The 12,309-nt window shown below is 32.6% G+C and overlaps 1 protein-coding gene and 1 non-coding gene across 2 annotated transcripts; one reads left to right on the top strand and one right to left on the bottom strand.

Annotated features, from left to right (window-relative positions):
- The first annotated feature begins 292 nt into the window (after positions 1–292).
- On the top strand, positions 293–365 carry TRNAA-UGC (transfer RNA alanine (anticodon UGC)). Its single transcript has one exon. It is a non-coding gene; the product is annotated as a tRNA-Ala (tRNA).
- A 94-nt stretch (positions 366–459) lies between these two features.
- Positions 460–8,064, bottom strand: LOC118053231 (protein BONZAI 3). Its single transcript, XM_035064422.2, has 16 exons — positions 7,609–8,064; positions 5,854–5,901; positions 5,204–5,352; positions 5,028–5,076; positions 4,501–4,557; positions 3,544–3,723; positions 3,320–3,454; positions 3,153–3,214; positions 2,949–3,042; positions 2,761–2,875; positions 2,579–2,655; positions 1,921–2,055; positions 1,336–1,500; positions 1,139–1,252; positions 892–988; positions 460–679 (listed from the first exon to the last, which is right to left on the bottom strand). Exons 1-16 carry the CDS (start codon positions 7,762–7,764, stop codon positions 573–575), a joined length of 1,740 nt encoding a protein of 579 aa, XP_034920313.1. The 5' UTR covers positions 7,765–8,064; the 3' UTR covers positions 460–572.
- Positions 8,065–12,309: the final 4,245 nt, after the last annotated feature.

Here is a 12,309-nt window from a genome sequence, read left to right on the forward strand (position 1 = left end):
CAACCATGAGTTTGCCATAACCATAGCAGTTAACTTAGAAACATCTAAAGCCAGAAAATTCTTGATTATTGGGCCGATGATATCCCAGTAGGATGAGCAGCGAAGCAAAGCGTCCGGAAAGCAAATGAAAATCCCTTTTCCGGATACCCCCCTTGAAGATACTCAGGTCGTTGCCAAGGAAAAAATGCACGGCGAGGGCTTCTTTCACTACTCTGTTGAGGTATATAAATTATCTTCATTTGTTTTGCATTCATTAATTATAACTTATATTTAACTGTACAGTATACGACATGGGGATGTAGCTCAAATGGTAGAGCGCTCGCTTTGCATGCGAGAGGTACAGGGTTCGATCCCCTGCATCTCCATCTCTTTTTTTTTTTTTTTTTAAACGCCTTACCCAGCCATGATTCAGCTGTTAATAGCGTGTTTAGTGATTATAACAACCAATAGGCTCCAAAAAAAGAAAAGTACATCCTTTGTATCAGTCACTCTCTCTTATAACAACCTTCGGTTTACGCCCGATATGTGCAATATTTGAGGAATTTTGACATGGTTCTGGAGAAGAAGGCTCTCTAGCAAACATGACGAGCATGTGGTTTGATATCTCTAGACCTGAAATAGGTCAAAAACTGTCCAGGCAGCTCTTCCAAAAGAGCTTGAACGACAGAAATCTGTCCACCTGCTCAAAGCACAACGAACATATATTAGTTGAGATTTCAAGAGAGAATAGACAGAAGTAAATTAGTAGCACCACCTTTTGAACCCCATAGTCTAAGAGATGAAGTTGCTAACCGTCACTTGCATTCAAGCATGAATGAAAGACTCAACTAGGTCAAACAGGAGCACTCAGCTTATAACAGATAAAAAAATGGTGGCATCAACTATACTCACTGTTCACTTCTCGCATTGGGACAAACTGTACAATATCTCGTGTAGCCACCCGACCAGTAGAACTCTGTAATCGTTCTCCGTTATCAGCATCAAGGATCTGCAAAAGAAACAAGATTTAGAGCATTTTCGTTTCGATGCTGAGATTTCTAATCGGTGCAGATGAGTGGTCTCTGCCAAATGTTCAAAATTGTTCTACCAACAAAGCAAATTTATAGCTTGGTGTAAAGATTACTGAAGAAAAGCACACCTCCATTTGTGTAAAGTCTGCACCTCCTACTCCAACTATAAGAATTGATAGAGGAAGATCAGATGCCCTCACCAAAGCATCTTTAGTTTCTTGCATATCTGTGATAACTCCATCCTAGGAAAGGTGACAACTTATTTATTACAAACATAGAGAGGCAAACAGGAGAAAAGGGAAAACAAGGTTATAGCTTAGTTTACCGTTATAATGAGCAAGACAAGATACTTGCCATTGTTGTTTGAGACAGAGCGGCCGGCAATTTGTGCTGCCGTGTTGATCACCGGGCCAAATAAAGTGGGTCCAGAAAGAGAAACATTGTGTAGAGCAGTTGCATAAGCTTCCATGATGCCTTCAACGCCCTCGACCTGTTAAATAAAGAAAACAAATGTTCTTTAAAGGGTTCATGAAATTGCTGATTATAGTAAATATACCAATTCATGGGCCTATATGGAATTATTTCCCGAAAGGAGGGGGACCATTGATAAAAAGGTTGCCGGCAATGAGCAACTCTATCTACCACTGACTGTCTAAATGATAATGAGCTGGTAAAATTTAATAAGAATTAAGCCTGGGAATGATAAGGAAAAGATTATTAGCATGCAAAAATAAAAAAACTATTGGATGGTAAAGCAAATAGTTAACAAATATTTACCGAATATCATTAAGACTTCGAAAAAATAAACAGGAAAAAGGAAATCTTGTATTAGCTTTGGAGAAACAAGCTTATATATGCAATCCAATTCAATAACTGTAAGGATAATCAAGCATTTCAATTATCTTCCTACCTCAAAGTTTGCACTGCCATTCAAGTTGAAACAATGAGATACTGTTCCGGCAGGTGTCTTTCCTCCAAAGCCCCAAGCAGGAAAACGCCTATCAGAATCATAAAATTGCATGACCTGCCCTACTTCCATTATAGCCTGCAGATAATTGTCGATCAGCTTAGCAGCCAATTCATTGATGAATTATATTTTCTTCTAAATAGCAAAGGGAAGTCCAAAAAACAAGAATAAAAGCTCACTCTACACCCACTTAAAAGTTTGTTTTCGGCTCAATTTTGCGTTTCAAAACTGAATATACAAGAACAAAATAATGAAAGTAGAGTTTTTGATCATGTTCTTAACTACTCTGTAATCCATATAATGTTTTTTTGGTGGTGAAGTCTCTATGCATTTACATGCATTATTCTTATTATTTCCATTCAATAAGTTGCGGTCGTTCTGTTTGGTTTTAACAATCCTGATTCCCCTTAAGATAGAAGTCTTTCAGGTGAAAGTATTGATGAAGAGTGGGAACATCTTGAACGATTGAACAGTTCAAAAACATGTCATTAGGCCAACTAAGTGTACAATCTAGTGTTATCATTCTAATATATCTCAATTATAAAATCTCTAGAGAATAACTACTATCCATCGTAAGAGCAACAAAATACCACAGCCTCACCTGCTGGTAAGAATTCAACCGGCCTGACGGATCTATGTAGTGCAAGGAATCTGAATTTCGAGGATTTCCATTTGAAGCTGAAAAAAAGATTATCCAGTGCATGAAACGGATTTCAAACTAGAGAGGAAAGAGGTGAGGGGAATAAAAAGTTATCAATATCAAGACAATCAAAGGTTATTTACCCGTAAAGTCAACAGCAACCATAAAATTTAGCTCAAAGCCACTCGAAATATAATCCAGAAAACTATACTGTTCCTTCTCCAAAAATCGATCCACAAACAGCTGACCCTTCAGCACCTATTACGGAAGGAGCAATTAGCAAAGACAATAAAATTGTATATTAGATTGCATGCATAGAAAGCATTGACACCTTCTCACGAACATGGCTGGACGGTATAACGAAATTAGCACCATTTTTTTCTCTGTGAAGAGTTTCCAGGTCTGCCACTGATTTCTGAAGCTTACTGAGGACATAAATAAATAAAAATGTATTAATATTGGTGCCAACCACTAAATTCTGTTAACACGATGAAAAAGTAAACAATATAATAAAAGCCTAAAGGAAAACAATTACCCAATTAGCACATGATTTCCACTGCTGTTGAAATCAAAGCACTCAATAACAAGGGGGGTTTCCTGTATCAAAGTGAAACACGTTAAGCTAACCTGAATGAATAATGATATCAATCACTCAATAAACTTTAATCTGTCATCTAAAATAGTTTAAGACATGACGCTTGCCTTGCTCCCAAACTGCTGCATACTTAGGCATAGAGGCCTCCACATTGGATTCAGATTGTTGTTCACCACCTCAGTCTTGCATATAGGCACAGAACCTCCACCCTCTACCATTCTAGATATTCTTAAGAAGGGGTCCTATTACAAAAAAGACAAAAAACTGAGATCTAATATAGATGACAAACATTAACACTCATTTCTCAAATGGCTCATTTCTCATTACTTACACTCAGGGAAAATAAATCTTTGTTAGCCAAGTGACAACACCGTAGTGTTAACTCGACAGTAGTTCTTGAAGCAATTGTTTCCTCTGCATGGACAGTGAGAGTCCCTAACTTTCGGAGGATTCCATGCCCATTTCTGTTCTGGAGTTGAATAGTTAATGTACGATTCTGTCTTGTCACTATCTGCCAAATGCAAAAATAAATGTAAACAGTGGTGTCAAGTTCATGAAAAAAAGTCTACGAAAATGACAGTAAACCCGTCCAAAATGACTACACAATGGAGAGAACAACATTCAGATTAGTTCCAGCTGCATCAATGGTCATCTAAAACAAGTAGTTCAAAGCTTCACAAGCAAAATTGTCGAAGCAACAAATTAGTTTCATAATAGCTCTCTCATGCGTTTAAATATCAGCTCTTACTTAATGTAAAACCAGCTGCCTGTTATGGTTTTGCCGTGTTATAACGTGGCTATACAGAATCACATCCTTAATAGAGCCATTCTACAATGGTGACAGGAAAATTCTAAAGGATAAAAATATCAAATAAAATCCTATTTACCGATTTTTATCCTCCCTAGTTTCTGTCACTATTTTAAACTATCTGCCCTTCTCTTAGCTCCATGTTGGCTCCCTGACCCATTCTTTTCACTGCAATTTTATTATCTCAAAATTTTTCTCGCAGAGCAAGTTTGAGAGTTGAAATAATTGCTTCAAAAATTAAGATCTAAGGTTCTTCTTAAGGATTGAGGTAAATATCTCAACGTCTTCTCAATTTTTCAAAAATCAAGTTTTGTTGCATCTTTCATAGTTATGCGATTATTAATGTGTTTGCTTGGTTAAATTAATTAAAAATGTATGAATTGCTAAAAATTTGTTAAGAGTTGCTGATTCAATAGACATAATGCATGCATTCTACTTTGCATAAATTCCACAAGCAATATCACGTTAAAAGGAACTTACATCAGACAAAACACAGTTGGCTTCTCCCAAAAATTCCTGATCCTTCAACTTCAGTGACTGAAAGGCAACAGAGAACAGTTCTTTAAATAAAAACTTCACCTTCAGAAAAATTTGTCTCACTATTTTGTGAGAGGCTAATTTGTTCTGCTACTTCCATTTTGATTCTTTTTATCTCATTTTTCTCTCACTAAAACTTGTTGGTGTTATGATCCAAAATGTTTGTGCTGGATATCTTGAACATGATATTTTCATATTCCTTTTTTTCAACTGAGGGTGGCTTCTCACTGTAATGAACCTGGCAGAAGTTATCTGGTTATGTAACTAATATGATCAATCACGTGAATTGCCTGTTTCCAAACTGCTTTCAGCAAGTATTTACTTTACAGTAGTTTGCGAAACAGATTGCGGACTGAATTCTCAGAGCTTAATCTGTAGACATGCCAGAACTGTGTACCTTTTGAATGCATTTAATTATGACAAATAGAATCAAAATAATAGAGAAAAATTGGAAGAAGAAACTGCCATACCTTCACTGGTTTATTGTGATAGCTGGTATCCACATCATAGATATGAAAGCTAAAAGAGGGCACAGGCAGAATGTGAGTTGAAAACTCCAAAAAAAATAACATTTAACACAATACTGAAAATGTTAGGAGATATACAACTTGAAAACCAGCAATTGGAGAGATTGAGCAGAACTTACACAAGTGGCTGAACCATCTCAAATTGATAAGCAATTGTAATCTTTTGAATCCAAGTAGGATTCAAGTTGTTCATAATGACTTCTGTTCTACCGACTTCCTCTAGCTTCCCATCCCTTTTCTTTGCGAACAAAACTACGATTGGGTCACTCTACAACACAAATCTTTTTAGTCAAGATCACAGAACACAAGCACTGCCAACTATCTAACAAGAACACAAGCACTGCCAACTATCTAACAAAAATGCATATTTTACATTTCTCAACAATTAAACTGAAAATGGAGTCTCCTGATCCCTCTATTTTTTCTCTTGATCGACCCGGACATCAACCATAGCAAGATTCCTTCAAAACCCTGCCCAATAATTTCTAATCTAGAGCAGTCACTAATCCTTTGACCATGGTCAAACAAGCGGGAACACAAAAAAAAAAGAAGCCACGCAGCTAGTTGAGACATGGGATATCAATGGATGATATTTGGATAAAAATCTTCCAACTTTGGCATGCATAGAAAAGTTACAAGGCAAACAATAAAGAGGCTCAGACGATCCGAGAAAAGGATAAGAAGGTGGATCCATGAAAACATAACAATTTGGCAGGTTACCACAACATCAAAAGGACAAGAAATATGCATATTAAGTTCACCGTATTACCTTGGATGTGATGTCACGATCAAGCAAGTTTGATGCTGATAAAGACAGCTGCAGAGCATATTTGAATAGTATGAATACATCGTAAGGTAACAAAAATAAGTTCTTAAACTAATATAAAAGATATACACAGATATTGAAAGACAAATATCCTTGCACATGGAGCACCAACAGCTATAAGCAAAGAATTTCCCGCATCTTGGCTAATTGGGTGCACATCATTCATGTCTTAAAAAAGAAGATAGCATCCATTGTTTATAAGAATACTAGAAATTCTCATCCTTAATCATATTCGCCATGAAGGCGAACCAAATATTCACCTTTTCTGCAACACTAACACGTTGCTTCAAACTACAATCCAGTGACTATTGTCTATTGTTGTACTAAATATATTTAAATGTTAACAATGTAGCAGCATGCATATAAATGCTTGTCCATTTAACAAAAGGTACATCATGAATGGGTGTTTGGAGATTCAAGACCAACCTATTACTCGTGTCAAGCTAAATCGAGGAAAAAAAAAAAAAAGTAAGAAAGAAGCTAACACAATAAAGGGCCTAGGGGCTGACCATGGGAAGGCGCCAAAAGAAAACTCAACATCAATTAAAATCAAAAGCATCTGCAGGTTATGGCATGAACAAAAACGATAAAGAAAGTTTTTAAGCATGTTCTTTTAACAATGAATTGTCAACATTCATATTTTACAGAGAGATTTAAAAGTTAATTTTTGTCTCATTCCCAAAAGCTTAGTCATATTTACAAAGTGTTCATCTTCATGTGTTTTGTTCGGGGAAGCAACATCTAGGAGATGAGTAAAGTCAGAGCATGTGGGGCAAAGGTGATACAAGACTATTCAACATTATAAAAAACATGCATTATCATATCAATTAAGAAAGCAAATCACAAAAAAATTTCTGCACATATTCCATCTAGCTTCTTCAACCTGTTGACAATTCTTTTACCAACATTGTTCGAGGACACCATGTTACATACTCATCATTGCTCGGAAGGCCCACATGGCTTCATTTATAAAAAATCTCCAAGTTACATCCACCTTAAAACAAAACCACTGTTTCTCTACAAGAATTCTCCAAACCAAACTACACAGAGAATCAATAAACCAGACAAAAAGAGTTCTGCGCCTGTATCAAGTTAATGTCACTGAATATTAGAGGAAATAGCAGTGCACCAAGCATATCCTTAGAGTTTTTTCCACTCCCAATTTGATTTCTGGTTTTTTAATCACAATTTAATTTAAATTTAAAGCTCCCTTCCTTCACTTTCCAACCATCCTCTGTTTTAGTACAGAGACTTGGGGTTTCTTTAATGTTTAAACCAAGACCATAAAATTTCATAAACCCTTTACTTTTATGAACGGTAAAAAGAAATTCCATGTCAAAATTTACAACCTAGATGACATGTTTTAGAAAAAAAATCAAATTGGCAAAAAGAAAAGGTCCAGTTAAAAATAATTAAAAACAAGAAACAGAACCAAACCCTAAGAAAATAATTAACAATGAATTCCTTCTAATTATTAAACTAGCAAAGACAGACTCAAACTTTTTAGCTTTTCTTTCTTTAAATATATATATATAAAAACTAACCTAAAAGTCAAGTAAAGATTAAAAAATTCATCAATGCTGAGTGACATTCACATCACAATTCTATGAAATATAATAGATTAATAATACATAAACATACACGCAACTCGCAAGCCTTACATTGTTTTTTTTTATTAACACAAAACGTAACGTATACCTCAACTTGGGTAAAAAGGGCCTGTTGGCCATTGGACTTGAAGAAGAAATCAACAGCATCATTGTGGGCAGCATTGTTGTTACTATTGGGATTTTGTTGGGATGTCCCTCCGATTGCTTGTTTCCCTCCTCGTACATCAGAAAAACAAAGTCCCATCTCTCTCTCTCTCTCTCTCTCTCTCTCTCTCTCTCTCTCTCTCTCTCTAAATACTTACAGCACAAAAAACCTTAAACTTTCACTTCAAAAGGGCTAAGAACTCTCTCTTGAATCCTCTGTTGTGAGGCCCTTATAACAAGTGTATGTATTTATAGACAAATACCAGAATATTTGTTGCACGTAAACTCGAAAACCAGAGTCTTTCCAAGAAACACAGTAAAGCAAAAGATTAAGTCTTAATTACAAGTAATTACACCTCAAACGCTTGCCATTTAAAGCATTGCTTCCATACACAGAGGAAATTTTCTGACACGTTCTAATGGGAAATAATATTTAACTAAGGAAGGTAATAAATTAATCGAGTCAATGTAGAAGTCAATAAAAGTTTTGAATATGATAATTATAAGAATGGTAATAGTATGAATATACATGTCAATTGCATGATAGGAAAAAAAAAAATATACATGTAAATTGGATTAAGTGAGGTATTAATATTATTATAATTAGGATATTAAATTAATTTAAAAAATTATACATGATAATTTTTTTTTTTGCTATAAAACTTAGGGTTAATATGTATTCTCTATCTTTATATTTTTTTATCAAACGAAAATAATTAAATGCTAACAAGAGGTGTCCCAAATGATTGATATTTAGAATACTTTCTCACAATATATATCAACATCAAATATACTTAATTTAATCAAGACAAATAACTAATAATTCAAACTAAAATTAAGTTATTCTTAAGAAATTACTTCCTTGTTAAAAAAAAAAGATTTGGACTTCTCTAGCATGTCCAAACAGTGCAATACGATGTATACTCCATTCAATATTCTTTGATATTGAAATTTTGAGATGTATAGTTTAATTAATCAAATTTTAAATTTGTTTTTTAAAGATTACCAGTTCCAGTCTCATAAACTTCAGGACCACTGGAGAATTAAATGATCGTTAACTTTATGGCTCGTGGGATTAGTTGAAGTCCGCACAAACTAGCCCGGACAACTACGTTAATAAAAAAAAAAATACTCCTTGAGATTGGTTTGCAGAAAATTGAGATTTATGGAGAATCTAGTATCTATTGTAAATATTGTAATACATATTTATTTTTTATTTGAAATTAAATTTCTTATGACAAAGCCTAATGTGCTATAAAAAACTATCAAACTTTAGTTTTTATATTCCTCAAAAAAAAAAAAAATATTCTTAAGCATATGCATACATCCGGTTAATTTCTTACGTTATTAATGTTAATATTCTCATTATGGATCAAGAAAGGTATTAATCATCTTAATTAGTTTGAATTCAGAAGAGGTTATAAGAAGAAATTCTTGTGAGATATCAGTTCTGATTCAATTAGAGAGTGATTTAGTTTCAATATATAACAGTTAATCCAAAAATATCCCACCAATAATAATAATAATTAAAAAAAATAAGGAAGAGGAAAAGGAAAGGAGAGTCAATATTCCAATAATAATCCAATGGGTTTTGAAAAATATTATAATGATCATGAGAGAACACGTACGGAAATCAAAACTGTGTTCTTTGAATGGACTTTTCACCACGTACTTGAAAAACTTTACGAGGAGGCTGCAAAATTATAGGCAGAAAGATTGTCATGATAAACCTGAAGAATTTGATGTTCTGATAATATAAAAAAAAAAACACTTTAAGGTTTAAGTTAGTATAATATTTGTTTAAATACATGTTATCTGCAAAGATCATAGAATCTAGAAAAATGAGTCTGATATACCTTTCATCTAGAAAGACGAAAGTCTGTATATATAGATTTTTTTAAGATAAATATTTTAGAAAATATTTAATATATTAATTTATAGTAATATTTATGGAGGTTTGTACATATTGTATAAAACATGTGTATATATTTTTATTATTTATTTATTTTTTGATGTATCGTCACCTGGTAATTGCACTTTGTTATGACAAATGAAATCTACAAAAACATCATATGATGGTAAAAGCGTAGGAAAAAGCAAAATGTCATAGATAGGAAATTAAACTCGAGGAATTCATATGAAATATATAATATTATACAATAGAGGGACCATTTTTCCTTCCTTGCATGCAAGATGTCGTCATACATGGGAAAAACAAGAACATATATGGAATGAATCCCATGAACATATCTTGAAAGCAAGCTTTGGTAGATAAATAGAAGTAGTAATTTCCTTTAATGTAATATATTATTAGTGATGTTTTTTTAATTTAAATATTATAGATTTAACTACTATTATTACATCATTAAATAAATAATATTTTATATTAAATATTTTTTATTATTCCATTAACTTATCTACAATTTCATCACGTATAAAATTCATCTGATAAGGATTATAGTTTTCATAGTTTTTTGAGTGTACAACAAAATCAGGTAAAATATCATCAGAAATAAAATTAGAATTACGATCAAATTCCAAAAATGCTACGTCATCATGCGATGCTCTTCTAATATATGTAGTTTTATTAAATAATATTAAACACTAGGTTTTTCGAGTAAAAAAAATTAATTTTATTTTTACTGAGTCGGACGCGGTTCAATGAATTACACCAAGTGAACAGTGCCAGGTGAATGCTTCTCGTGTTGCCAGGTGAATCAATTCACCGGGAATGAGCAGTGTTCACTTCAAGAAGTGAACAGTGCCCAAGTGAATTACACGAGAAGCAGCTCTTAGCTGTTGTGTAAGAAATGGCAATTTGAGAAAAAACATTTATGGATCCCACCTAATAATAAATTGCTTTTTTCATATTACCAACATGATGTTTACGCGGTTTACTTTAAAAGCTAAAGCTACCGCGTAAACAAACACCCTCTAAGGCTGTGTTTGTTAACGCGGCAGCGGTCGTGTTTTGAAGAAACCACAATTTTATGTTGTTTGGTTAAAGTGAAAAGCAGTGTTTTTAGTTGATGGGACCCACCTAAAATTGCACAAAAACACAGGTAGGGGAGAAGCAAGTTATACCTGCTTTGCCGGCACTGTTGTGCAGAGTGAATTAATTTAACTCTGCACTGTTCACTTAACAAAAGTGAACAATGTGCAGAGTGAATAATTCACTCTGTACACTTGTTTGTCAATTTCTACTTATACTGTTTATATAAACAGTAAAAATTTATTTTTTTAAAAAATATGTTTTATTAAAAAAAATTAATATTTAATATTATTCAATAATACTGTATAAATTAGAAGGAAATCGCATGATGGTGTAGCCTTTACAAAATTTGATCGTAATTTCAATTTTGTTAAACTGTAAGTCTTGTCGGATGAATTTTGAATGTGATGAAATTATAAAAAAATTTAATGAAACAATATATTTTTTTATATAAAGTATTATTTATTTCATGATATAATAGCCATAGTTAAATCTATAATATTTAAATTAAAAATCATCAATATTAATATATATCACAAAACATATTAAATTATTTTTTGTTTAACTTCAATTTCAACCACAGTTTTAACCAAACATACATAAATACCAACTTAACCTCAACTAAAAGTACTTTTTATAAAATAACTTTTTTCAAACCACAACCACAACAGCTACCACAATACCAAACACACTCTTTAAAATGCTTGGTTACTGTTTCAAAATAAAACACAAAATAAAAAATAATTAAGATAAAAATATATATATTTAAAGAAAATAAATATAAAAATATAAAGTAAATTTATTCATGAGACAATTTTAAAATAAATTTTTATATTAAAAACATAAAGTAAAAAATATATATATTTTTTTTTGTCTCAACTCTCTACTATCCTTCTATATTATTATTTCTATACAGTAACCAAAAGCTACTTGTCAAACAAATAGTAATATTTGATCATATCATCTGGTTTTAGAGCTTATTTAGCATTGCGATTAAACGTTGTTTCACCATTATTAGATTTTTTTTCAAATTAGATTTTATATGTTTTTATTATTTTGATATGTTAAAATAAAAATAAAAAAATTATTTTAATATATATTTAAGTAAAAACATTTTAAAAGCACAACCTTTATTATAATCTTAAACAATCACGTAATGTCAACCTAGTGAAGCTAACAAACAAAGCAGAGCTGAAACCCTTCGGACCATTTAAAGTAGATAATATATTTTGATGCGAGGATATTAATGGGTGAGTTTTTTATCGTAAAAACTATATTTTTTTCTTAGTATGTTTTTTTTTTTGTTATAAATAAAAATCTAGCATCGGGATTTTAGAAAGACCATAGATATCTCCGTCCTGAATTGGCGATGGATTTTTAAAAAAATATTTTTTTTTTACAGCGCTCCCTGAGTGATCATCGATGGAACCGAATATCCCGGATAAAATCAAACTAAATATTGTTCGTGGAATTCCATGGAGACAGATTTTCCAAGTCTTTTTGTGTTTTACAAAGAAGTTTCACAATTTTGACCTCTCTCATGCATGCATGCATGCATGTGGGGCTTGCATGTCCTTATCAAGCTTGCTATAAGATCAATCAGAAATGTTCAGAGTACGAGAAGTAAATCTGTAATATATTAATCTAAAAACA

Source organism: Populus alba, chromosome 13 (assembly GCF_005239225.2).
Source record: "Populus alba chromosome 13, ASM523922v2, whole genome shotgun sequence".
In the NCBI taxonomy this organism is placed as follows: domain Eukaryota; kingdom Viridiplantae; phylum Streptophyta; class Magnoliopsida; order Malpighiales; family Salicaceae; genus Populus; species Populus alba.

What these genes read in the sequence shown, in the direction of transcription:
- LOC118053231 (XM_035064422.2), bottom strand. Translation starts at nt 7,764, where the DNA reads ATGGGACTTTGTTTTTCTGATGTACGAGGAGGGAAACAAGCAATCGGA. An exon ending in GGTTGCTGTTGACTTTACGG is followed by an intron (nt 2,656 to 2,760) that starts GTAAATAACCTT and finishes TCTTTTTTTCAG; the next exon opens with CTTCAAATGGAAATCCTCGA. An exon ending in CAGACTTTACACAAATGGAG is followed by an intron (nt 989 to 1,138) that starts GTGTGCTTTTCT and finishes TTTCTTTTGCAG; the next exon opens with ATCCTTGATGCTGATAACGG.